Source organism: Muscardinus avellanarius (genome assembly GCF_963383645.1).
Source record: "Muscardinus avellanarius genome assembly, chromosome: 1".
Lineage (NCBI taxonomy): Eukaryota > Metazoa > Chordata > Mammalia > Rodentia > Gliridae > Muscardinus > Muscardinus avellanarius.
Genome location: NC_137786.1, coordinates 236,383,590 through 236,411,200, shown reverse-complemented (window position 1 = coordinate 236,411,200; position 27,611 = coordinate 236,383,590). Strand labels below are relative to the sequence as shown.

The window sequence follows — 27,611 nt, the reverse complement described above, 5'->3', positions numbered from 1 at the left end:
GGAGAGGGGCCAACCAGGACACAGAACAGAGGCCTGTGGTGGTGGTGGGAGGTGCAAATCGCACGCCCTCCTTTCACCGGAACGGATTCGATCAGGGGCCTGGGAGCGCGGACCCCTTTACGCTTCTCACTCTCACAGATTGGGTACTTGTGAATGTGCCGCTCTCCTAAAATTCACCAAGCTTATATAATAGCACCCAAATTAAAATGTCCTCGGGCTTCAATGGCCGGGCGCAGAGCGAGGGATAATTTGGGTCGTGGGATCTGCAGGTTCCCAGCTCAGGCCGGGTGAGACCTGGCTGGCCCGTGGGCTCCCGCTGCACGCAAGCGTCCTTTACAATCTGTGCGGTGCCACGGGTTGTGAACCTTCGTGCCGTCTGTTGGCGGCTTCGCTCTCCGAGTGCCCCTGGTGCAGCGTATGGTGCTTGCTGTCTGGTGTCCCGAGTGCCAGGAGGCTCGACTGTGTCTTCTCGCCGGCACACGTGTGCCAGCAGCTTCCTGTAGGCCCGAGTCAGAGCGGCTGGCCGCGAGTTCAGTGTTAATGAGCCGGCGCGATGCAGCAGAGAAGGTGTCTTTAAACAGAAACGCACGCACAACTGGGTATGTATCGATCAGATGGTGGGAGTGTGGAGACGGAGGCTCCGCAGAGCCCGCCTCGCATCCCTCCTCGGGAGCCACGGCTCGGCCTTCTCTGTCTAACTCATGTTCACAGCCGCCCTGCAGACCGTAACTACTGCAGAGGGTGGGCACCCTGTGCATAGGCCCATAGGGATGAGGCCCAAGCTCACACAGTGGCCCACGGGCTCGCCTCCGGGAGTCTTCCTGCTAGTGTAGACCGCCTGCAAGTCACTACAGTGGATTCGCTCTTTCTTTCTTTCTTTCTTTCTTTCTTTCTTTCTTTCTTTCTTCTCTCTTTTTGTGGTACTGGGGATGGAACCCAGCAGCATTCTATCTCTGAGCTACATCCCCAGCCCTATTTTTTTTATGCTTTATTATTATTATTATTTTGCGGGTCTGGGGATGGAACCCAGGGGCATTTGACCTCCGAGCCACACCCCCCTGCCCTATTTTTACTCTTTATTTTGAAACAGGATCTCACTTAAGTTGTAGAGGGCCTTACTGAGTAGCTGAGGCTGTCCGCGAACCGCGATCCTCCTGTCTCAGCCTCCCAAATGCTGGGATTGGAGGCGTGCTCTACCCCACCTGGCTGGGTCTGCTTTTATATTTAAACCTAACACAGACACGGAGCTCTGAGGCCGGAAGGGCCCACTACACCTGCGTTTTTTCCGCCAGGTTTAGGGGTTCTGGCTTCTGCACAGGTACCTTTTAGTGTTTCTTCTTTGCTGATTACAGATGTTTGGGGTGGGGCACGGACACTGGAAGAAACTAAAGGAGCATTCCCAGAAAATGCCGGATGCGTATTAAAAAGGTTGTTTGTAGGGCAGCTGGAGCTCCCGGGCACCTTGGCTGCACGCTTTGAAAGATGTATGATTTCCCGAGCTCAGAGCCAGCCCTAGCGGGGTAGCTTTGAAATATTTATTCTCTAAGTCACCGATGAAGCAGGGCATACGGATATGTAACCACTGCTTCCCTGTACATACAGAAGCCGCCGCTGGGGGTTCAGAAACAGCTCCAGGCTGCGATTTGTGCAGATATTACTCCGCCCCCCGCTGCCCAGGGCGGGCAGTTACAGCTGGCTTTGCACACCTCCCCACCAGAGGGTGCGGAAGGGGGTGTGGACTTCATACGCAGCGTCCTCCTCCGGCGGGGATGGTGGTGAGGGACGACGGTCCACCTGAACTTAACTTGACGTGTAGAGCTGGGAGTGGGCAATATCCGGGGAACAGAAGCCACGGGAGACACTGCCTGGACTCACAGTGTTGAGGCTGGGGAGGCAGAACCCGGACGCTAGCGCTGTTTGTTAGGGGTGCTGTTTGCAAAGGAGTCTGTTGTGGTTCGAAAGCAAGATGGTCATGGGACCTCATGCTTTAGAGACAGCCATGTGCGTAGGTGGGTCCCTGGGGTGTGGTCTGGGGGGCTGTAATGCCCCCTACTCCTTCCCTGTGCCCCCTGCTCCCCACCATAATGCCCTGAGGACCCGCAGCCCTGGCTCCTGCCTGGCAGCCAGTGCAAACAGACTGTGTATGGGCAGAAGTCTCCAACCCCGTGAGCAAACCCACCTTCCAAAGTACTGCCGGTCAAGTGCTTAGGTCGCAGGGTTTGAATGGTGACCGAGGCAGACACCACGGTCTTTCTGCACGGGGGTGGCTCAGATTAGAAGGCAAAGTTACATGGAAGAGAAGCGGTATCCAGGCAGCTCAGCACAGACCCTCCAGCACCAGCACCACAGTCCTTTAGAACCGTGAGCCGTCTGCCTGCACATCTGCCTGGAGGTCGCTCGCTGGCTCAGCCGCCCCCCTGCAGTCCCTGAATGGAACAGAAGCCAGCAGCTGCAGCCTCTTCCTGTCCCGGGATGGCCGACCCTGGGCTGTGTAGAAAATTTCCTTTCCTCTTATCTCTTAAAGAAGCTTTGCCCTGTTGGTGAGTTTGTGGTGTTTAACTCTTATCGATTGAAGGTCTGGGCCAGATGTTCACTCCTTTGATATTCCTGTTTTGCAGGCTTCACACGGAGCCACTGGGGAGTTAGACACACCTGGCCTGTGTCCTTGGAGGGCATCCTAGGGGTGACTGGCACGCAGCTCCCCCGGCCCCGCACGCTTGGTTCATGTCTACAGAGATACCTGCTTTGGGGCCGTATCTCCATCCAGCAAATCTGACTAGCATCTTCCAATCAGACAGACCCCTTGGAGACTTGGCATCTGTGCAGGGCTGAGTGTGAGGCACGAGTCTACCCTGTTTAATAAGCAAGGGCTTCACTGAGCGTGGCGGCGCACGCTTGTCACCCCGGCATTCGGGAGGCTGAGACAGGAGGGTCGTGGTTTGAGGACAGCCTCAGCTGCTCAGTGAGGCCCTTTGCAACTCAGTGAGACCCTGTTTCAGAATAAAGAATAAAAAATAGGGCTGGAGGTGTAGCTCAGAGGTAGAATGCCTCTGGGTTCCATCCCCAGTACTGCAAAAACAAAACAAAACAAAACAAGCAAGGGCTTCAGACAGTGCCCAGGACCTGGAGTGCCTCTCCCCAAGAGGATGCCTGTGTCTCGTTATTGGCCATCCTCCCCCCTCCCCAGTCATCTTGCTTGGTCTTCATAGAACTTGCGGAGTCTGTGGGTTAGTGTACTTCACCAGCTTAGGTTAAGGTACAATAATTCCCATTTTGTATTTCCTCTGCCTCTAGGATTCCAGCCACCCACGACGTAGACTTCTGATGTGTCTGTACCCTCTCGGTACTTTCCATCTCTGTTTCTCTGCCTCGGTTGTCCATCTTCCATGTGTTATCCAATGTTAGACCTCCTTTTAAGCCCTTAATTGTAGAGCCTGAATTTCAGGTCTGGCGTTGATGCTGATTTTTTCTGGCCTCCCAGTGTTCCGGTGAAGTCCCCTATCTTTTCAGCATCTTTTCCAGTCTGCCCTTTATCATTTTGAACATACTAGCGGTTCTGAATCTCTCGGCTGCCAGCTCTAATATCTGGATCAGCCACAGGTCCGTTTCTGTTGACTGTTTTCTCTCTTTGTTTTCTAACACATGGTTCTGTCCAGGGAATGACTAGTAATTGTTTATAGAAAGTCAAATATTGCACATGTAAAAGAATTCTGGAGGCTCTGGAGAATGCTGTTTTCTCTCCCTTTCCTTCTGCTGGACAGATGAAGAGTTCTTCACCTTAATCTAGTCTCAGGCTATGCGAAACACCGTACTTCCCGGTTCTGCTCTTCCGTGGTCTAACCCCGACGCCCTCAGTTGGGAGCTGGTGTGCCTCCCGGGCATGTCCAGCACTCCAGTCCTTTTGCCGTCTGTTTTACCTTGGCCCCTCCTGGTCTCCGAATTCAGCAAAAGTTCCAGGAAGAGGAGCATTGGAGCACCTTCTGCAGCGTTCCCTTCCTCCTCTTCCCAGGCTTGGGACTACAGGCCTGCAGTCCTTGCCTCCAGAACCCTCCTTGACTGTACAGACCTGTAGTGACCTCTCTGCACCCCACAGCACACAGCTTGAGACTGTAAGGCGATCTGTGCGACCCGAGAGACAAGGCCCCAGAGGCCGGTCCATTCAGGGAAAGTTTATTGCAGGCAAGGCTAGCTGCTGGGATTCTCTTGCAGGACAGCAGCACCTCTAGAGGGAAGTGAGAATGTTTTTATATCAGAGAGAGCAAGGGAGAGGGTAGTGCCTGGTCCCAGGAACAGCGGCTCAGCTGCTCACGGGTGGTGGGGGCTGGCCTTGGTGGTCAGAGTTGGAATATTACCCCCTTGAGACTGTTTTCTTATTTTTGATAACTACTCCTGAGACTGGATCAGACTGTCCTGTGTTACTATGACACAGCCGTGCTTGTGAGACCCACGTAGCTGTGGTTGTGAAGCCCACTGGGGCCCCCTACACCCTGTGATCTAACAAGAGCCAGTCCTTCCTGATCTGGAATGTACCCTGATCCCAGAGGAAGAACTGACCTGGAAGGCCAGCTCACTGCCAGTAACAATCGCCCTCAGGACCTTGGGCCCTCCGGTCTCTGTGGCCTCCGGTCCCTGTGGCCTCCGGTCTCTGTGGCCTCCGGTCTCTGTGGCCTCAAGCAGTCCTCGGATGCTTATAAAGAGGTATCCACCACCGTGTTCTGTTTGCTTGTTCTTTGGGTGGGAGTATTCACCTGCCTGTAGCTCCCGCCACCCTCTGTACCCACCAGGATGTCTAGATCCTTCTCTGTGACCTTCTGGCCTGGCCTTATGTCCGTGGACAGCTCCCTCCTTTACCCGCCCGGCCAGATGGTCCATGTCTTTTCTGTTTTTCTCAGCCACAGATTCAGCCTCTGGTCCCACAAAGCCTGGTTCCTTGTGGTGGGAACCAGTATTTAGGGGCCACTTGTCAGCGCAGGGGTTTGCTTTAAAGATGATAAGTGTCAGGAGCATCTTAATGTGACTTCTGCTGCCGCAGCAGAATCCCTGAGTCGGGCTCACAGAGAGCAGAGGGTTCTTGGTTCATGGTCCTCGAGGCCGGGAGGTCCACGCGCCAGGCCTCCTGCTCTGTCACCCAAGGTGGAGGAAGGAAGGGCGAGGTCAGCCCACAATGGGCTGAACTCACTTTTTTTTTTTAGTAGTACTGGGCATGGAACCCAGGGCCTTTCTACCTCCGGGTTATACTCCCAGACCTATTTTCTATTTTATTTGGAAACAGGGTCTCACTAAGTTGCCGAGCGCCTCACTAAGTAGCTGAGGCTGGCTTCAAACCTGCGCATCCTCCTGTCTCAGCCTCCCAAGCGTAGGGATTACAAGCGTGCGCCACCACGCCCGGCTGAACTCACTTTTATAGCAAACCCCTTCTCCCGGTAAGGGGTCCACTCCCCGGGTAATTACATTAACCTGTTCCTGCCAGGTCTGGTTAGGCCCTGCCTCCCAACACGGTTGTCTGGTGATGCTGTTTCCAACACTGGGCCCTTGGGCACGCCTTTACACCATGGCCGAGTTCCACACGTAACTCAGGACACAGTTATTACTCACCTTCCGTGACAGTTTGTGTGTGCCTCATTCCGGCCACGCTGCACACCTCAACCTTTAGGGAGCAGCCTCTCTCCTGCCGGCTCACTCTCCCGCACTCAGAATCCTCCAACAGTAACACAGCGCTGCCACGGTCCGCGACGCCGCGGACTCCCGGGTGCGCTTGGGTTTTGTCATTCGGCTAGGTGCCCTTAGGGACGGGGAATTAAATTACCCCGTTCGAAAGGCATCTTTCCTGCAATCACTTTTCTGTTTGTTTATGCCAGCAGCTACACACGCGCCGTGATGCCTTCGTTTAATTTTGGTTTTGATTGTGAGTGGTTGCTTTTGAAGTTTTAAAATTTGGCTGGTAAGTATGTGAAACATTCGCTTTATCTTAGAATTGAATGTCTCAGTGAACACTCTTACTACCGTGACCCAAACAACCTGAGAGCACACCTCCAAGGAAAGGGATTTATTTGCTCGCAGTTCTGGAGATTTCAGGGGCTCGGCCCACGTTGGGCCAGGTGGGGTCTGCGGAGCTGAGGGCCTGGTGTGGGGAGCAGAGAGAGCGAGCTGCTGAAGAGGGTTCGGGGACACACGCCCGGCGACCCCTCTGCAGCAGCCCCGCCCTCCAGCCTAGGTGACCAACCAGTGAGTCCACTGCACTGCGATGGGTTCATCCACTGACGAGATCGGAGCCCTCATGATTCCGCTGTGTCACCTCCAGACATCAGTGCATGAGCTCTTCAGGGAACGTCCCATATCCAAATCGTAAACCTGAGCCTATAAAACAAGTTATGTACATAGGAGTCCAGCCTTCTCCTCTCCTTTCTATTGCGTTCTTTGCCTTTGCCTTAGGTAGTAGATTTTTTTACTTGGTTTGGGACTTTGTTTGTTTAGGTACTGGGGATTGAACCCGGGCATGCGCCTCCTCTAAGACACACCCTCAGCCCTATTTTATTATTTTACTTGAAACAGGGTCTCACTAAGTTGCTGAGGCTGACCTCAAACCTGTGATTCTCCTGTCTCAGCCTCCTAAGTACCGGGAATTAGAATGTGCCACCATCACACCCAGCAATAATATATTTTTAAAAACCTATCTTTCTGATGCCGGGCGTGGTGGCGCACGCTTGTAATCCCCGCGCTTGGGAGGCGGAGACAGGAGGATCGCGCAGGTTCGTAGCCAGCTGCGCTGGCTTAAGAGACCCTGTTTCAAAAATATAAAATAGGTCTGGGAGTGTAGCCCGGAGGTAGAAGGGCTTCCAGAAACCCCAGTACCACCAAAAAAAAAAAAAAAAGAAAAGAAAAAGAAAAAAGAAAAAGAAAATAAAACCTATCTTTCTGTTTTTTAAATAGAGAATGCCTTTGGAAATTAATAATTGATAGTGGAGTTCCCAATTATTGTGTGCTTGCATATCTGGCAGGACTGCTAATTATTCTGTATGCGTCATTTCACTTCATTGGCAAAGTGCCCCGTGAGGGAGGTGGGCTCTGTAACTAACTACCCAAGGGTGGGTGGTGACCTTTGCTCCCAGGAACAGTCGGATCAAAGCAACTGGCACCAGTCGGCCTCACACGGGAGAAGGAAGCCGTGTATGCTTACCTGGGAGCCCCTGCTCCCAGACGCCAGGGGCCTCTCTGCCCCAGGGGGTGGCTGGAGGGTCCTGCCTGCCTGCCCTGGAGATGAGCTGCTTTCTGCTGAGCCCCCTCCTGTTGCAGACGGGTAGGATGCCTGTTCTGTAACAATCCTGCACCCTTGCTGGGTCGGGTCCTCCCAGTAACGCTGCTTCAAGTGTGGGTTGGCTTGAAGCGATCACCTAGCGGGAGCGGGGATGGCTGCGAGCTGACCTGCCCTCTCCCTGTGAGTCAGTCCCCACGAGGTGGCTTTTCCTGGCAGCTTTCTCTCTTGTCACCTTATTTTTCTGTTTTCCACTATAAAAATTAAGCAAAGCACCGCAAGGACAGCGCAGCATGCCGAGTGCCCGGGCCCCGGGTGGCGAGGAGGCAGGTGTCCGCTCACGGAGGCGGAGGAGACGCAGCAGGGCACGGGTCCTGCGGGCCTCCGTCCCTTCTTGGGATCCAGGTGGCCATGGCTTCTCTTTCCCCAGCTGCTGGCCTCTCCAAGGAGAGCCTCTCTCGGGTACAGGGTTGCTGAACCCTGCGCCAGTGGTGCAGAGGGCAGGGTCCTTGGTGCCGCCGAAGGGATACAGGTGGGAAATCATATCAGCATCCCTTCCCAGTGAATCACGCTCCATTAGAGTTCTGGAAATAATCTCTGAGGCTTGCTCTGCTCGCCACGTGAAAGGTGGCAGGGCGTGTGTGTGTGTGTGTGTGTGTGTGTGTGTGTGTGTGTGTGTGTGTCCAGGATTTAGGGTGTCTGGTCCCTGCCAGCTTTGCAGTCCGGAGGTGCCAAGAGCTTTCCCTGCCTCTGTCCCCAGTGTGACCACGTGATGGTCGGCGGCGAAGGCGTGGGGGATGGGGCTGCTCTGTCCTGGTTTCTCTTCTGTGCCTTCTAAGTTCCTGAGCCCCTGAACTTTCCCAGATCAGCCCCTTTATCCAACCCATCGTGACATGTTACAGGGGCTCAGTTTACCTAGAACCTGATCTGCCCACCCCATCCCCAGAACGGAGGCCAGCCAAGGTCATTTACTGCCCCCAACACACACACACACACACACACACACACACACACACACACACACACACACCTGGGATCCCTGGGAGGGCAGGTGCATTAGCCGGTTTAAGGTGGCTCTGGGCAGACCTCTGGGAGAGGGTCTGGCTCCACCTTGGCCCTCTCCACCCCCTGTCTGCCGACAGTCTAGAGGCCTCCCAGGCACCCACACCTGGCCCTTATGCTGATTGGTGGCGAGGTGGGAACAGCGCAGGCTGACCCTCATGCCTCCTGGAACCGGGGGAGGCAGAACACCTCTTGGAGTGTACATGATGAAAGAAGGGTGTTTGATGTTTGAGTGTCCTTGGTCGAATAGTCTGGCAGTGTTGAAGCATGACCTTGATTTTACAAGGGGCCCATGAATCTGTTTGTCAGGCAGGAGCGGAGCCTCATTTGCATGGCCCCGCCCCTCCAGCCCCTCCACCAATCCTGGCCCGCTTCTGGTGATCTGTGCTTCCTCAGCCTTCTTCCAGGGCCTGTTGCCTTTAACTCTTTCCTGACTCTGGCTGCCCCCTGCTGCCCTCGGGCTGGAGGACAGGACGCCGTGGCCGTGCTATCCCCGAGCCGGGCCAGCACCCTCTGAGTGGGTCGTCCGGGTCCCGTTTGAGAGTGGCCATGGGTCACCTCCCAGCGTGGCGCCCGTCCCCGCCCCTGGCTCACAGCGCAGCGATGCTGTAACTCTCTGCTGGGCCAGTGGCTATTCTCGGATTATCGTCTCTCATTTGTCCACAGATGGCACCGTGAATCATAACCGAAGGAATTACAGCCTTAGGCGCCAGGATGTAGTTGCCAAGGCAGTCCGGGGGCACACACGGTCTGCTGCCACGTGCCCGCCCCGCACGCTCGAGATGAGATTCCCGGTGGCAGCTCAGTGCCCCTGAGACCAGGTGCTGTATGTAAAAGACAACATCAGCGTTGTGATCGTCGCTCTCGGGCCCGGGACAGATGGGTTCAAGCAAGCAATGCCCGGCGGTCCCCGCAAAGGCCGGGCGTGGTGGCGCACGCTTGTCATCCCAGCACTTGGGAGGCTGAGACTGGAGGATCGCGGTTCGCGGCCAGCCTCAGCTACTTAGTGAGGCCCTCGGCAACTTAGTGAGACCCGGTTTCAAAATAAAGAATAAAGCCGGGCGTGGTGGCGCACGCTTGTCATCCCCGCGCCTGGGAGGCAGAGACAGGAGGATCGCGCAGGTTCGAAGCCAGCCTTCCAAATAAAAATATAAAAAATAGGTGTCTGGGAGTGTAGCTCGGAGGTAGAAGGGTTTCCAGGAACCCCAGTACCACCAAATATAAAATCAACTCCTTTTTTTTGTGGTACTGGGGATGGAACAAACCCAGGGGCATACTACCCCTCGCTACACCCCCAGCCCGGCATGGAATAGCTGTGAATCTTGCCCGTTTGCCTCCGACAGCTCAGCCCCAGGTAGAAACACCACTGAACAGAGACAGCACCTGACTAGACGCCGCTTTCCCTACAGAGGCGCGCTGAGCGGCGCTGGACGATTAGAGAGTCACGTTGCGGAGACGGAGTGGCCTTTCTGGGTGGTAACAGGAAGAGCTGCTCTGCTGGACCACAGACGTGGAGCCCCGAGTCCCAGCATCCGTGGATTCCTTCCCACAGAGGGTGCCCCCCGTAGTACTCCATGCAAATCTGGGCAGGTTGTTCAGCCGGCGTCCAACCCCGGAATCACCTCCTTTAGGCCCAGATCCCAAGGGGGAAACTTTGAATTCTTGGCCTATCTTGTGAGAGGGTCTAAGTTATTTACAAAGATCTTTAAAAATGTTGATTGATACTTCTTAGTTTTTGTGCTTGCTAAATTACATGACAGTTCCAGGCATGCATAAGGTAGATGCCAATCAAATCTAAAGCTGACCCCCGAACACACACACACACACACACACACACACACACACACACACACACTTCTATACACATTCCAATCCCTAATAATCAGTTTCTACTTTTGGGTCAGCTGTTTTAGCTTCCACGTGTGAGGGGGAAAGGCTGAACTTGTCTTTCTATGACTGGCTTGTTTCAGTTAACATAGCATCCTCCAGTTCCATTCGTTTTGCCCCAGACAGCAGGATTCCATTGTTCGTGGCTGAGTAATACTCCACTGTGTATGTACATTCAGAATAATTTCCTTATCATTCATCTGTTGTTGGTACCTTGGCTGACTGCATATTTGGATATTTGAATAGTGCTTCCAGAAACATGGGTGGGCAGCTATCTCTTTGGCAAGCCAATTTCATTTCCTCTGGATAAATATGAAAAAGTCATTAGTCGATCCACGATGCCATCATTAGTCATCAGGGAAATCAGATCCAAACTACAGTGAGGCCCAGCGCGGTGGCGCACGCTTGTAGTCCCAGCACTCGGGAGGCCGAGACCGGAGGATCGCAGGTTCGCGGCCAGCCTCGGCCACTTAGTGAGGCCCTCTGCAACTTAGTGAGACCCTGCTTCAAAATAAAGAATAAAAAGTAGGGCTGAGGATGTGGCTCAGAGGTAGAAGGCCCCTGGGTCTCATCCCCAGTACTGGAAAAAAAAAAAATACTACAATGAGATGCCGTCCTGCCCTAGTTAGAATGGCTGTGATCAAAAAGACAAAATATAAAAAAACGCTGGCAAGGATGTGAATAAAAAAGGACTCTTAGACAAGGACCTTGGAAACCCGCTTTAAGAAAACGACCCCCGGTCCCCTCCCTCTCCTTCCTCCATTTTCTTCTTCCTCCTGAGCTTTACGCACCAGTCACAAGGACGTTAGGTCACTGCCCCCAGATATTTCCTAACAAAGAAAAAGTCATTTGACTTTTTTTTAATCCCTAGAGGTATCAAAATGCAATTTTCTGTTATTTAATGGCACGGAATCCAATTCACGAGTATCCCACGATTTGGGCAGCCGAGGGCCCCTGGGATTTGCATGTAGCCTCGGTGGGCCGAGTTCCGTCCGGTAACGGGGCCTGCAATTTAGGATGAGTGAGGGGAAGGAGGGAGGCCCGAGCTCTCTATGCAATGAGTTTCTTCTCGAGCACCGGGACTAATTATAAGTGCGATGCCTTTCTCTCTAAAGGACATGCCCTAGTCTGAATTTATTTATAAACACATGGATGTGGTGAGACCCAGGCAGAGGGTGGGAGGAGAAGAAGGGGGCCAGGAGGGTGGGTTTTGATTCTTTTTTCTCTTCTTTGCTGGAGGAAAAGAAAACGGGGGCAGAGGCAGAAAATGCACTGAACCCAGAGCCTGACTTGGGCGCCCCTAGAACGTTCCCTGAGAGCAGCGTGACAAGACGCTTCCGCACGCAAGCTTGGCTCTGTGGATAAGACAACCTGGCTTTGCATTTCAGAAATCATTCCCCAGTGTGACACACAACGGTGACTTTGATGGAGTTGTTTATTTTGCTCCTTATAGAAGCTGATAAAAACCCCATCAACTAGTTCACCATTTTTTACATAGTTGTATGTTACTACATGAGCACAATCTAGTTTACATACTTTAACCCGTTACATTTGCCTCAAATCACTGAATAGACTAAAATGCGGACATAAACCGGCAAGGACAGTAGTTGCCACTCCCTCATCTGCAATTTTAAAGTAATAAGTGGAAAATTCCACAAATAAACAGGTTATATGTTTTAAGTTATGGGTTGTTCTGCCTAGAACCTGAATTATCCTTCTGTCCAGTGTGTCCACGCTGTATACGTCGCCTGCCCGTTAGTCGCTCAGGAGCTGTCTAGGTCATCAGAGCCACTGTCGAGACGTCGCACTGTCCATTATGTTAAAGTGACCCTTGCCGGGCGTGGTGGCGCACGCTCGTAATCCCTGCGCTTGGGAGGCAGAGGCAGGAGGATCATGCAGGTTTGAAGCCAGCTGTGCTGGCTTAAGAGACCCTGTTTCCAAATTTTAAAAAATATATAAAATAGGTCTGGGAGTGTAGCCCAAAGGTAGAAGGGCTTCCAGGAACCCCAGTACCATAAAAAAAAAGTGACCCTATCGTACTTAATAATGGCCCAAAGCTGACAATTCAGATGTGCCAAAGAGAAACCGTAGCCTACTTCCAGTAAGCAAAAACGTGAACTGTCTCCGCATATATATTGGGCTCAATACTGTCTAAGACTTTAGGCCTCGCCAGGGGTCTGGATCGTGTCCCCAAGAATAAGAAAGATGAGAGTAAGGCCGCCACTTTGCAAACCCCCCATGGGAAGAAGGCATCTCCATGCAGGTATGACTTAAACCACTGGGCTGCCCAGCCACACCGTGCCCAGGGAGCCGTCCAGAGGAGACAGAACAGAGAAAAGTCCTTGGACAAGAACACTCAAAGCAGTTGACCATCAAAGCCAGAAATGGGAAGCAGCCCCAAAGTCCGGGGAGACGTGGTGTGGGTCATCTAGATACATCCTCACAGCGGACTGTTCCACACTGAAGAGAAACTCCAAAGCCCATTGCAACCCAGAAGCCGAGCAAAAGGACCTCCACACTGGAACACGTAGCGTGTGATTCTAAGTACGCCATGTTCAGCACGGATTTGTGGTTAGCGGGGTCAGGTCATTGTTGCTGGAGGGAGGAGGAGTGGCCGGCGGGGACCTGGGCCACACATGGGCTTCGGAAAGTTCACGCTCTTGACAGGAGCCACAGTGAGACCAGGGGTGTGTGGCCCTAGACCTGAGCGCGCTCTGTACTAAAGCAACTGCACTGAGTGTATTTTCACCCCAATTAAAACCACAGAGAAATGCCGGGCGTGGTGGCGCACGCTTGTAATCCCCGCGTTTGGGAGGCAGAGACAGGAGGATCGCGCAGGTTCGAAGCCAGCTGCGCGCGCTGGCTTAGGAGACCCTGTTTCAAAAATATAAAATAGGTCTGGGAGTGTAGCCCGGAGGTAGAAGGGCTTCCAGGAACCCCAGTACCACCAAAAAATAAAAAATAAAAAAAACCACAGAGAAGATTATGGAAGAGAGCATTTGCAGAGACGGCGTATGGAGTGAGTCCTACTGGCGTTCTGAGCACGACGGCCCGTGGGGGAGGACGCCTTCCTCCCCATGGGTGCTGAGTTTTAGAGAGGGAAGCCTTGCAGCGGCTTAGCAGAAAGCACGCACGTGTGCATGCACGCACGGACGCAGATCCACATGCCACAGCGATCGGCGCGCGAGTGGTGGCTGGGCGCCATATTGGTCTCGTTGCGCTCTGACTCCAACTCTTTGAGTGACGTTTTCTGAATAAGGCCTTGGGAGCGGTGTCTGTCTCTGCTGCCCGTGCGTCTGGTAGCCTGTGCGGTGTCCCTTTCACCCCAAGTTCCCCGAGAAGGCAGGCGGGATTCTCCAGCCTCCATGTAAAGGGTCACAGAAGCTTTAGTTGGGCGTTTACTTGACACCCTCAAGTGTCCACGAGACAGGCAGAGTCTCTACTCTTGTGCTGAGCCAGTTATGTAGTGAACCGTGTCCCCGTAAGTCCGTACGTGAAGCCCTGGCCCCCAGCCCTCATAAGGGGGCTGCATTTGGAGACGGGGCCTTTCACGAGGCGATTAAATTAAAATGTGGTCCCTAGGGTGCTCCTCCAAAATCCAACTTTTTTTTTTTTTTTGGTACTGGGGGTAGAACCCAGGGGCATTCTACCTCCGAGCTGCACCCCAGCCTGAATTTTTATTCTTTGTTTTGAAACAGGGTCTCACTGAGTTGCAGAGGGCCTCGCTAAGTAGCCGAGGATGGCTACAAACACGGATCCTCCTGTCTCAGCCTCCTGAATGCTGGGATTACAAGCGTGCGCCACCATGCCCGGCTCAATCCAGCTTTTGCTTATAAGGATTGCAGGACACAGAACCATGGAAGACGGCCCTTTGGGGACAGAGGGAGAAGTTGTCATCTGTGAGACAAGGAGAGGCCTTAGGAGGTACCAGCCTGGGGCCCCTCCACCCCGGACTCCGGGCCCCCAGGATGTGGGACAATAGATGTTTGCTGAGGAAGCCACCAGCCGGAAGGCTTTGTCAGAGCGGCCCCAGAAAACTCCTTCACATGGACCCTGGTCTCAGCTATCTTTTTATTTTATTTTATTTTATTTTATTTAAATTATGTATCCATGGCCCTGGGGATGGAACCTCCAAGCTACACCACTAGCCCTATTTTTTTGTTGTTGTTTTGTTTTGAAACAGGGTCTCCCTGAGTTGCGGAGGGCCGCACTAAGTTGCTGAGGCTGGCTGCAAACCTGCGGTCCTCCCGTCTCGGCCTCCCAGGTCCTGGGATTATAGGCGTGCGCCACCACGCCTGGCTCCTCAGCTATCCCCTTTTCCCTTGGTCACTGTCCTCTGAAAATGGTACTTAGTTTCTGTTTCTGAATCTAATTGGAGTCCGTCCCGCCTCCTTGTAAGCAGGGGGGCCACCGAGCCTGAGGCCCTACGCGACTTTTTGTAGTTAGAGCCCCAGAGGCGAGGTGTGATGGTGTATAGCGCCAGCCTGTCCCTGGCTTCGGAGTCCGATGTTTGCAGTCTACCCTTAGGTACCGCGAAATCTCACTCACCTGGGCTCGCGGGGCTGCCTCCTCTTTTGTAAACCAAGGGTCACGCAGCTCTGCTTCCTGCGCGCCATGGGGATGCGGTCAGCCGCTGTACCTAGGTACCGGGCTGGTCCGTAGTTACCATGACAACGAGTCACACACCCCTCGCTGCTGCAGCGTGCCAGGCCGAGTCTAGACACACCTGTACCCCAGAGTCTCAGCTTCTCGCCACACAGAGGCCTTGCCCTTCTACCCCGTGGGCCGGGGGGACCTGGAGGATAAGAGCATCTTACTGCCCGTGGTCACACCTCTGGAAAGCCAGGGACCACCCAAGCCACTCTCTCGAAGAATGTCCCCTCTACCAGTATCATACACTCGTTGGCTTTCCAACAAGATCCCTGGGAGCAGAGGGTGTGCTTCAAAGTTGTTGCTGTTTCGAAAGAAACTCATATTTTATTGGCAAATCCACTTGGGAAATGGTAGAAAGCCTTTGGCCACTGTGAGATCCTCGCTCACCGTCTCTCATGTGTCTGCCGAACCCTCATGCCTCTTCCTGATGTCTTCATGGCATGGTCCCCTGTGACTGCCATTAATATGCTCCATGCAGAGAACTGGGTGATGCTTTGGGTGGGGGGGAGGCAGCCCCACGCACGGTGCTGGAGAAATGTCCACCTGGTGGGTATTTCTACATTTTGGCTGAAAGTAGACCAGGAGGCTCATTGTTTGACTTCTCTGTTGGTTCACTCAGAAGCTTCTAAATCCTGAAGATAGTTTATTATCACCCATAGCCGGGCGGGTGGCGCACGCTTGTCATCCCAGCATTCGGGAGGCTGAGACCGGAGGATCGCGGTTCACAGACAGCCTCAGCTACTTAGGGAGGCCCTCTGCAACTCAGTGAGACCCTGTTTCAAAATAAAGAATAAAAAGTCGGGCTGAGGGTGTAGCTTAGAGGTCAAATGTCCCTGGGTTCCATCCCCAGTACCCCCCCACACACACACACACAAAAATCACCCAGTGCCAACTTCTGGGCGACTGAGATGACGCCCCTGTAATCAGAGTGACTAGGAGTGGATCCAGAACCCCCTCCCTAGTTCCCGTGCCTGTTTTGAAGCTGTGTTAACCAGACAGCCTCACATGCTGCTGAGAGCCCAGGTCGGACCCCAGGCTACCGTGTGACCTTTGAGGTTTCCACCCAGTCGCAGGTGCAAAAGGGCAGGGTGGCCCAGAAACACCCATTGATCCCCGTGGACCTCCCTGTGTTGAGTTCGTCACACAGATGGGGTCTGGATGTATTCAATGAAAAGTGATGGCCCTCCATCAGCAGAATCCGCCGAGATCTGGTCCTGTGCTGTGGACCCCGGAACGTGCCGGGAAGTCAAGAGTATCAAGAAGCCAGTCTGGTCTGCTGGAGAATGGGAGGAGGTGTAAACTGAACCGTGAGCCCACAGAGAGCCCGCACCTGCCAGCCCTGCCCACCTGGCACCCAAAGCAGTCACGTGGCACACCCCGAGTGGCAGTCGTCGGAATACAGCACCACTCAGTTTGGGGTGTTCTTTATGAAGCAGTGCACAGTCACCCCGCGGTACCCACAGGGGACCGTCCCAGTACTCCTGGAGTCAAGCGGGCGCCCACATAACGTGGTGCCGTATCTTCAGAGAACCTACTCGCATCCTGCCTCCTGCAAGTCGTCTCTAGGTAACTGGTGACTCGGTTGGTATTCTCACCGATGGAATCCAAAACAACTGACCACGCAGCTTAGAGGAAGGTAGCTTATTTGCTCACAGCCTTTGGAGATTTCAAGCTTCAGTCCATGCCAGGCCAGGTCTACGGAGCTCGGGGCATGGCGCGGGAAGCGGAGATAGGGAGAGAGCTGGCAAGAGAGGCCAGAGGCAAGCGTGCATGCCTAGGGCCACAGCCCCTCCACCCGCAGGTCACCACCCCGTCAGCCCACCACAAAGGCTCTATCTACTGAGGAGTTTCCAAGCACCTTGACTTGGTTGCTTCAGCCCTGAACGTTAATCCCTGTGCTCTTCAGGGGGACAGTCTGTATCTTACCATGACAACCATAATACTTAACAATGTCATGTTATGCAGATAATTGTTATACTGCAACAGTTATTTTGGAGATAATGATGAGCGGAAAAACATCAGTACATGTTCCGTTGACGTATTTTTTTTAACTGCAGCCGATTGAATCCACAGATACAGAAGCCTCGGATACAGGGGGCATCTATATTTTTAATTGATGCAGTAGCTGACTGCGTTCATCTGATTCCTCCCTATTAAGTTTTACTCCTCATCTGTTAAGTTTTATTGTGAAATCTATACGGTTATATCTGACACATTTGCTCAAACATTTACCAAAATCAATATCAGATGCCGCGACTGTCAGAGATGACTGTATACGGCCTTCCTTTTTTCTGTTTAATGAGATGAACTGTATTGATGAATTCTTTTTTTATCCCTGAAACAAACCCACCTGGCAGCGACAGCATCTCTCTACATAAATCTTTGAATTCCACTTGCTAATATTGTTTCCATGTTAGCTTCTAATTCTCAGTGACAGTCACAGAAGAATCACGCCTGCACCATCACCCCCAGCGGAGGAGACTCGAGGTGAACGGGGCTTGGGGAGTGAGCTGTTTGTGGTGTCGATGCTGGAGGGATCCCTGTGAGTTCCCTGGCTCCTCCACAGCTCTGACCACTGAAGTCTGCTGATGGAAGGAGCCGGGGTGGAGTGGGGGCTGGGCCTGCCCGGCTCTCTATGGGACTGGGGTATTTCATTCCCATCTCTGGTTACCTGCAAATGAGGGGCCTGGGAACATCTTTGCATGATGCGCTGGGATCTCATTCAACCCAGGGGCCTGGCATGGCCTCCAGAGCCCTGGCTGCTTCCTCTGGCTAGCACCGGGCCCTGGACGCTCTAAGACATCACTTCCTAGTGGTGTTGGGGTCACTCTCCTCCCTGACCAGTGTGGCCTGTATCTAGGCAGCCTTTCTTGGTTGGTGTGGGGTCCAGGAGCAAGCCCAGGGCCTCCAGGTCATGAACATTGCAGAGGCCGCTGGACCGACCCCATGGGATTTCCACAAAGCCGCAGGGAGCTGTTGTCTTTGGAACCTGCAGGGCCATCTTCTTGGTCACGGGCAGCCTCTGTGGACACGGGGCTTTAGCCTATAGACAGGCACGGCCTCTCTTGGAGTGTGTCTGTGGAGATCAGCAACTTTGACCTCTGTGAGCCAGGCTCTGGGCCTCCCCCACCACCACGCTGGGAGGTTGCTCATAAGCAAAACGCCCGCCCCAGGCTCCCAGGTCTCCAAGTGCCAGTTGCTTCTAGAGTGGACACGGGCGTCTGGAATACATGGTGCTGTGTCATCCAGAAGGGAAACAGAAGAGGGGACGCTCCGAGCTCCTCTGCAGCGAAGGTCATCCCGTTATGGCGAGGAGGCGTGGGGCTTTCAGAGCTGCCTGTGCGGAACGCACATGATTGCGAGGTGCCTTTGCTTGGGCAACAGGGGGCTGTGCTCGGGGCACCGGTGGGTTCCTCATTGGCCACGGGTCCCAGGAGACTGAGCGGTCAGGGCAGCTTCTGTCCCTGCCCTGCGTCTAGCTCTGTGTCAGAGCAGGTCACGCACAAGGGCAGGGCTTCAGGGTGCTAATCGCCCGCCTCCAGGAGCCAGCGGACCCAGAGTTACGTCTGGAGGCCGCATCTTCTTGGTGGCGTCTTTGCTGCAGAGGTCTTCACATGTCTCTCCCCCGTAGCCCCGGCAGGAGGAGAGGCTGCCCGTATCACTCAGGTGACAGGTGGGACAGATGGACGGCGTCTTGGTCTGTAGGAGCTCCTGTAACAGAACACCGTGGAATAATTTCTCTCAGTTCTAGAGCTGGAAGTCCAAGATCACAGTGTGGCCTCCACCTGCGGGAGTTGAGGACCTGGGTGGGCACCGGGCGCAGCGCTGGGCTTTGCATCTGGCTGTAGTGTGTAGCTCAGAGCCGGACACGGGACAGGTACGCAGAACGCCAGGAAGGACGGCAGGCAGGTAGCAGTGTGGACCGCAGGGCTGCTCACGCCTCTGTGAAGCCCGAGCAGACACCTCCAGCTGCTGCACTCGTGCACCCAGAACCTGCCCGGGCACCACCAAACACAGCAGGCCCCTGGGCAGACAGCACGGCCCTTTGCCACCCGCAATGGGGGTGCCTCAATTATCCTGGCTGCCTACCTGTTGGGTCATTTGCTCCTGGGATGGTGGGAGGCACTGAGCCAGGGAGGGATGAACCCGTCACAGGCTGGGGCAGGACAGTGGGACCTCAGGCAGATCTGGCCAAGAAGATAGGAATAAGCCCCAGCCGAGAGGGGCGGCGCTGGGAATGTGGGGTGCTGCTTCTGGAATGGGCCTCCAGGTGCTACATTTGGGGGTGTATGGAGGATGGGGGCTTGGCAGAGTGCGGGCTCCAACAGGGCCTGTGCATGCCCTTCCTGTGTGCTCCTGGGCCACGCTGGAGCACGGACGTGTGGCAGCCCTGTGAAGTAGCCTTGCCATGCTGTGGACACCCTGTGGGGTGGACATCAGAGGTCCACGCCGAGGCTCGCAGACTCGGCCAGGTGTGGGTGGCGGCTCTGGGGCCCTTCTCCTCGCCCCCGGCATGGTCTCCGCCACTCCCTCCCGTGAGGCCACGTGTGCTCGGCGGTGACACTTTACAACCCTGGGTCTGATCATCGTTCCGAGATCCCAGCTCTTAGTGGGCTGTGACTGACACATCAGACTTGGAAGAGCGAGACTAAATTAATGCTAAGTGTAAGCATTTGAGGTGCCAAAGAGAACACACTTGTCAATTTCTGAGTTATAAAAACAGACGAAAACTCTCCTTTCTTCCCCAGCTGGTGGGTCCTGGGAAGCGGGAGCCGTTGATCCCCAGGACTTGGTCCCTTGACATGGCTGCCCCACAGCAAGGCTCCATGGGAAGCCACAGATGACATCTTTCCCTGCCCCGCTGGGGGCTCCTGTTGGAGGAAAAGGTGTGGCCCCTCCCTAGCTAGTGCTCCCCAGGGCCCTGGGCACCAGGTCCCATCTGTCTTGGTCCTCCACACGTTGGCCTCAGCCTGGGTCACTTGGAAGGGTACTGTCAGCATCCGCAATGGTCCTGAGGCAAAATCTTCCTGACCATGAACCTCTAAAACCAAACCTGTTACTGCTGCCAAAATAGCACAGTGGCACTGGTACCGGATAGGCATTCCCATCTCAAGGGAGAGTTGGTCAAGAAGAAAGGGATGCTGGGCTCCAAGCAGCCCCAAGCCTGGCAAGGCAAACTCCACAGGACCCCAAGACACACGGATAGTCCTCTTAGGCTCAGAGCTGGGGGCTGCAGCTCCGTGCCCGCGGCTCTGGGTCCTGCCTCCAGGACTCGGCAGCCTGTCCCCCAGCAAAACCAGAAGTTCTGCCCACAGGCTCCGGGGTGGCCTCACTATCTCTGAACTGCCCACGTGGCTATTTTCCCTCCTTTTGAGGAATAGCATATGCTCACTGTACCAGTATTGGGAATGGCCTAGGAAGATTTGAGAAAGCTCTGATTATTAATAGATGTATTTCAAAAATAATTATGTCAAAATGGAGGCAGACCTGGGGGAAAGAAAGACTTGGTTTCGGTATCAGTCAGGAAGCAAACAGCTACTGAAACTTAAATTAACCTAGCTAAAGGTAATTAGCAAGCCTATAGGAGAGGGGAACTAGGACCTCCTCATTCTCATTCTAAAGACAGGTTTCCATAGTAATTGGATAATCTAGCTAGGATGGGAGGAGGGGTCTTCGTGAAAGGAGACACCTTGCCAGGGAAGGAAACTTACGGTCAGAATTACGTACACAAGACAGAGGTCATGGATATAAAATGTCTGGTCCACGTGTTGTATCTTTGGTGGGGCATTCACTCGAACCCCCCCCCCCAACCATCTTCTGTATTTCTAGCTTTTTAATAAACTTCTTTAAATTTTCAGCAAGAGTCCAGGCGACTGCATACCTATCCTTAGCTCAGGACAAGAACCCGCGGTTTTTCTGTTTTTTCTGTTTTTGTGTTTTGTTGTGGTTTGAGGGAAATTGTGTCCGGGACCCTAACAGGGGTCCCCGGGGACAGTTTCCCCAAACCGTAGCGCTCACAGCTGAACAGCGTGGCCATTCCGTCCTGCAAACCCAAGAGGTCCGCCGGCCTGCCTTCACTTTGCCCGTCTCCGCCCCTTCCGTTCTCGCTGCCTGGGCTCCGGGGTTTCCGTGGAGCGGCACTGGGGCGGGCCTTTGGGCCTTTCTGCAACATGGACGGCAAGCTTTCTCCCTTCTGCCATGTGGACAGACTGGGAGTTTTTCACGTCATCAAGCTCGTCTTAAGCACCCCTTCTCCATCTCTCTCTGGTTTTGCACCTTCTCTCATTGAGGCAGAAGCAGCTGCTCCTGTGACATGTGGCTTAAAAATCCCCTCAGCTAAATAGCCGGTGTCATCACTCCCAAGGTCTGCCTTCCACGGGGTGCTGAGCACGGTTCAGCCAGGTTCCTTGCCGCCTGATAACAAGGACCCCCCTCCCCCAGTTTCCAATTACGTGTTCCTCATCTACAGCTGAGATCTTACCAGAAGGAATTTTTTTTTTTATTATTTTATTTTGGTGGTACTGGAGGTGGAACCCAGGGGCTTTCTACCTCTGTGCTATACTCCCAGACCTATTTTATACTTTATTTGGAAACAGGGTCTCACTAAGTTGCTGAGAGCCTCACTAAGTAGCTGAGGCTGGCCTCGAACCTGTGCGATCCTCCTGTGTCAGCCTCCCAGGCGCGGGGATTACAAGCGTGCACCACCACGCCTGACACCAGAAGGACTTTAAAATTCACATTTCCAGCACACACCTCAAAATTCTTCCAGCCTGTATTCAGTATCGTGTTCCGAAGCCATTTCCGCGGTTTGAGATGCTTGTTACAACAGCACGGCACTCCTCGTGCTGACTTCTGTGTTCATCAGTGGTCTCCAGAGAGACCAACGGGACGCTCTCCTGTGTGCTCAAGTGGCAGAGATCCTCTTGCCTTGGAGTAGTTCAGCTTTATGCTGGCGGGGAAGTGATATGATTCAGTACTAACCGTACCTTAAGCTTTGAATGTCCGTCCCGTCCTGGGCTGGCCGTGTGCAGTGTGATGTCTGCAGAGCTGGGCACTGGTCGTGAGCTGCAGCGTCCAGCGTGGCCGCACGGTCATGACGTACACCGCTGATGCTCTGCCGTCAGTCCCCTGAGCAGAGGGGCTGTGATGATTGGCAGGTCAGCGGTATTAAATGCACTTTTGATTTACGATATTTTCCACCTGCGATGTGTTCATTGGAGGGGAGACCCGTCATACGTCAAGGAGCAGCTGTGTGGTGTGGGTATAAAGTGGGGAGTCTTTTGTGGGCTCATGCGACTCGGGGCTGGATCTGCAGGGCAGAAACTCAGGCAGGACCAGAGGCTGCAGCTGTTCCCAGGAAGCCCGTCTCAGCTCTCAGGACGGGACACTGTATCACCTGACCTCTACTTGCTATAGATGTCTGTCCCTGCGCCTGGTTCACATGTGGGTGCACACGTGCCGACGTGAGCCCAGCTTCCCCCTGGGGGCACCACGAGCCTTGCCCACGTGGCCTCTGAGGCTCCGCCTCACCCCAGGGCAGGTGGCCTCACCCACCTGGCTTTTCCGCACGTCCAGCATCCTGTGGGGTCTGCAAGGCAGTGTTGGGACCGTTTCCCATAGGGGTCATCTCTGATGCTTGGATCTAATCAGAAAGGCAGGGTTCCTGGGTGTTTGAGCACCCCCAAACCTTCCAGGGATGCAGGACCCGGTGATGGCTGTCCCTCCCTGGCCGTGCCGAGTTCTCCACTGCTGCACGAAGCGTGAGTGCCCGGGGTCCCAGTGCAGTGAGACCTCGATCGTGACCACGCGGCCAGGGGCTGCGGTGGGGGCGATGTGCGTGAGAGGCCATCGTAGGACTCTGAAAGGTTCCTTGGCACGAGGCACGAGAAAGCCCGCCTGCCGCTGACACTTGGTTTCCTGTGATTGTGCTTTGCAGGTGGCAATCATAGCGGGCAACTTTGAGCTGGCGGAATACATCAAGAACCACAAGGAGACAGATGTCGGTGAGTAGGCGCCGTGAAAAGCCGCGGAGGGTTCCGTCTGGCCAAGGAGACTCTCGTCAGTCTTTTAGAACCTCCAGAGATCGGTTCAGAGCCCACAGTTAGCAAACCTGGCCAGAGAGCCAGTGGGTGCCATTCCCTTCTCTCTAGTTCTGTGCTTGCTTGGTGCAGGGAGGGGGCCAGGAAGACCCCAGACCTCTCCCCACACGAGCATCGCTGCTGAGGGAGGCTGGGAAGAGGAGAAATACGTGTGTCCTCCACCCGGGAGCTCACCTAGGATTCCCTGCTTGCTTCTTGCCTCTGATTTTCCCAGATATCGATGCAAATGAAATACATAACATTATACATTTGTCCAGACCCATAGAACACAGGACCCCAAGAGCAAACCGTAGTGTGAACCATGCACTGAGACGGCCCAAAGCTTCACTGGGTACAACTCACTACTCTGGTGGCGACGTTGATCCTGTGGAGGGGGCTGGGAGGACAGCTCTGCCCTTCCTCTCGGTTTTGCCACGAGCCTAAAACTGCTCTAAAAAATTTTAAGTATTAAAACAAAAATCTAAGCGAAACACCAGACTTGGGGACGCAGGATCCTGTGGCGGAGTGTCCCTCCCTGGGACCATGGCCTCCAGTCCTGCCTGAGTTTTCTTTTAAAAGACTAAAAGAAGGCCGGGCGTGGTGGCGCACGCTTGTAATCCCAGCATTTTGGGAGGCCGAGACAGGAGGACCTGGGTTTGCAGACAGCCTCAGCTACTAAGGCCTTTTAAAACTCAGACCCTGTTTCAAAATAAAAAATAAAAATAGGGCCTGGGGGTGCAGCTCAGAGGTAAAATGCCCCTGGCTTCCATCCTCAGTACCGAATAAAAAAAAAGAGAGAGAGAGAGAGAGAGAGAAGGGGGCAGGGGACCTTGCAAAGTGTCCAGCGGTGAGGCCACTGGGCACTTGCTCCTCAGGCGAGCCAGGTTAATTGGCAGCTGGTTTAGACGTGTTCATTGGAAGTCCCATCACACCCACACTGCCTCGTAGCCCAAAGGCGGGGAAGCGAGCCAGAGGGTCCTGCTCCCCCCCCCATTGCCTCTGCTGTCCCCTGGCACTGGTGTTGATGCCCATTCCCCTCTCTAGTGCCCCTTGTGCCAACCAGGAGGGCCATCTCCGGGGTCCCTCCCGGCTCCCATCGCCCCGCCGTTGGCTGGGCACAGTCGTGCAACTTGGACGAGCCCGCGGGCCTGCGGCCTCCAGCCCTGGGCTTCCACAGGACCTGCAGCGGGGAGCAGCCCTGCTGGGCTGGCACTGACAGTGGTGAGCCTTCGGGGGCTGGGGGGGCCTGGCTTGAAGAAGTACCCGCGGGTCTGCCTCTCGCTGCCTGTGCCCTTCGCCCCGCTTTGGGTGTTGGGGTGAGCAAAACTGTGTTTGGCTGTGGAGTCTTTCCCATGTCGATTGTGGCTGGTACCCACTGTGCACAGGGCGGGGAGATGACACGGGGCCCGGCGGATGCTTGGCTTGCACCATCCCGTGCCCCACACTGAGCTTTGGGGACTCCCGAGGCTGTGCCGAGCTGCTGCTCATCCCGCCCGTGAGCCGATGGAAAGCAGTTAATTGCTCTGAGCTCCCGGCCTCCGCCAGGGCTGCGTCAGCGCCTCTGTGCGCACATTAGAGAGACGGGTTAGCGGCCACAAAGCGATTCAGAAAATGAACCCCATTCTCTCGTAATGCCGGAGACTCTCCCAGCCCCCCGTGCTAGTGAGAGCCACGCGGGTTGGGCTTGGCTCGGGGTAGAAGAACAAGAACTCCAGCTGCTGTGAAGGATGTCAGGGCTGGAGGTCACGGAGCGAGAGCGGGCCCCACGTCTTCTTGGCACCCCTGGACGCAGAGTCCCACGAGCGAGGATCTCGGAGCTGTCTGCAGTGGTAACAAGCTCTGGGCTGCCCTTGTTATTGTTAAACTGCTGGCCTTGACTGAGGCCTGGCAGAGGCAGCTCTTAACCCCACTGCCCTCACCCGCTCCGAGAGCTGGACAGGGGCTCACCACGGCCTGCGCCTGCCCTGCCGGTCCCTCCCTCCTCAGACAGAGAGAAGGACCAGCCACTACACTCTCCCGCTCAGAGCCTGAGCAGCTGTGTCCTGTCCCTTGAAGCCCTGAATTGATTTTAGAACCCAGCTTAGGGAGGTAAACGGCTGTCACTTCAATTTTGAGATATAATTAGCTTTCCTGTCTGCGATGCAAACACCTCATTACACACGGAAACCTTTATTATTATTGTTATTATAGAAGTGAGGCCATTCCGTGCTGAAATCTGTTTTAATTACCACTCGCCCCTTCTGATCAGTTACTCAGATTATAAACAGCATCACCTGCTGAGAGGAGGCCCCTGCCCCCACCCTAAAGCCCATGGCCTCCGCAGCACCTGGTATTGGGTTGAGGCCTGTGCTCTGCCCCTGGGGGTCCCTTTGTGAACCTCCCAGGGCTGCAGGATGGCGTGCAGCTGGTTCTCCAAGGAGCTGACAGGGAGCCTGTCATTACAGCTTCACGGGCTTTCCCAGGGCCCCAGAGAGAAAGGCTACTTTGCGAAGTCTGCGCTTCCAACAGTCCCTTCTGCGTCTCCAGAGAGGTTGCAAAAAAAAGACCCTCTTTCATCAGAGCTGGCTAGGTATCCGTGACTGTGAACTGGCAAACCGTGTCTTATATTTATTGCAAATCTTTGGGGGGTGAAGGGTGTCGAGGCTGGGGTCCCCTGCAACCCCAGACCTCGCTCTGCGCTGCTTGACCAAAGCACCCGAGTCTGTATAAGGTCCGGCCCGACGCTGTGTTAACTCAGCCTCTAGGACGGGACCTGCTGGCGCACTGCTCCATGTGGGTCTGCAGTGTTGTTTGAGAGCGCTGCCTGCCTCAGCTGAATGAACCCCCGCCATGAAAACAGCTGGCGCTTACTACGTGCTACCGGCCCGGCGTTTCACGTACAAATCGCGTTCATTCATGTCTTTATGCCCAGAGCGGTCGTCTCTGTCTTTGCGAGGAAGAACCCGGGCCTGGGGGAGGTTGGGCTTCCCTGGAGCAGAGCTTTCGGTGGGGGAGGGCTGGCGGGTGGCTTTAGGTGGGGGCCCCGGGGAGGTCAGTCCACACATCCCAGCCAGCCCTTCCGAGAGCAGCTGGAACTGGGTCCTCCAGGAGGCGGAGAGTGTGCCTGGTGCAGCCACGCTGGGGCAAAGCTGCCATGTGCCCACCCTTCACGCGAGCCGCTGTCCAGGGCCCAGAAAACCCCTGCAGGCACTTATGGGGTGAAAAGCACCCCCTGTTTACCAGGGCCCAGAAAACCCTGCAGGCACTGGTGGGGTGAGCAGTACCGGTGCCTGGAACCGAGAGCGCCACGGCGGCGAGGAGGGCACCGCAACATCCATATCCTTGGCTTTCCCAAACCTGCAGGGAGTCAGTGGGCAAGCCGGGTCTCCAACTGGCCCTCAACGCGAGAGCCCGCCGGCCCCCTGCCAGGCCCAGTTGCCTACCATGAGGCTGGCAAAATCCCCCATCACTTGGAAGAACGCGGGCTTGGAGTGGGCTGGCAGCCTCACAGGGGCTGGCCCAGGGACCCAGGCTGGACAGGGTGGCAGAGAGATGAGGACTCTGCTGCAGACCCCTGACGGGAGCCCACACACAGCAGCTAAGGGGTCTCCGTCCCCTTTTCCTGTCCAGGCTCTGGGCCAGCATTAGCAGCCCCCAGCCCCTGGTCCCTGACCTCTCAGAGAGGCCCTTGAGAACTGATGGGGTCCAGGCCTGAGGTCCAGCCCCAGCTCGGGGACGCTGGCGTCCAAGGGCATCTCTGCAGCAGCCCCCAGCGGTCTCACCTGGAGTGGATGAGTGCCTATCTTGCATCCAGGAGAGAAATCACATTTTATTTTTTATTTATCTTATTTTGCGGTACTGGGGATGGAACCCAGGGGCATTCTACCGCTGAACTATACCCCGGCCCCATTTTTTTTTTATCCTTTATTTTTGAAACAGCGTCTCATTGAGTTGCAGAGGGCTTCACTAAGTAGCTGAGGCTATCTAAGAACTATGATTCTTGTGTCTCAGCCTCCCGAATGCTGGGATTATAAGTGTGTGCCACCATGCCCGGTGAGAAATCGCATTTTAGCTGGAACCAGGGGACTGGCACTGCCTCCCGTCCTCACCCAGGGCCAGGAGCCTCTGAACCGCAGTCGGCCCTCTCCTCTGCAGGTCCTGGGTTCCCCTTGCACTTTGCATTCAAGTTCACCATTGCAAGGAGAAAGGGCTTCCCCGGTTTTCCCACCCACTGTGGAATGTCCACGGTCCTTGGCAGGCTCCTTCTCAGAGAGCTCTGTGAGGTCAGGGTGAGCGGGTTGGGGGTGGAGCGGCACCTGCTCTGTGGGTGAGAGGGATGGAGGGCTGTGGAGTCACCTTGGGGCCACGACAGGGTGTTGGACTGCGGGCCTCAGAGGTGTGCTCCGATCCCAGGCAGGGCCACGTGCCCTCGCCTGGAGGGGAGCCCCAGCTCCAGGCACAGCAGCCTGCTTCCTGCTGCTCAGGACATCCTGTCTCCTTTGATGTATGGCGACCAGGCCCAGGGAGCTGGGTGCTGGTACCTGAGAGTACCAGGCCTCACTGGCTCAGCCACACGCAGCCTCCACCTTCCCAGGACAGCCCTGAGTTGACCACCTGCTCCCAGGACAGCCTTGAGTTGACCACCTCCTCCCAGGACAGACTAAGTTGACTACCTCCTACCGGGTCAGCACTCAGTTGAC

The 27,611-nt window shown here is 54.9% G+C and overlaps 1 protein-coding gene across 1 annotated transcript in view; it reads left to right on the top strand.

The window, feature by feature from the left end:
- SHANK2 (SH3 and multiple ankyrin repeat domains 2) overlaps positions 1-27,611 on the top strand; it is a gene marked incomplete at both ends in the record, with an annotated part of 444,067 nt that overhangs the window by 89,268 nt on the left and 327,188 nt on the right. The window contains one exon of the mRNA XM_080711505.1: positions 22,791-22,857. Coding sequence (XP_080567631.1) covers positions 22,791-22,857 — 67 coding nt within the window. The remainder of the gene's footprint in view (positions 1-22,790; positions 22,858-27,611) is intronic.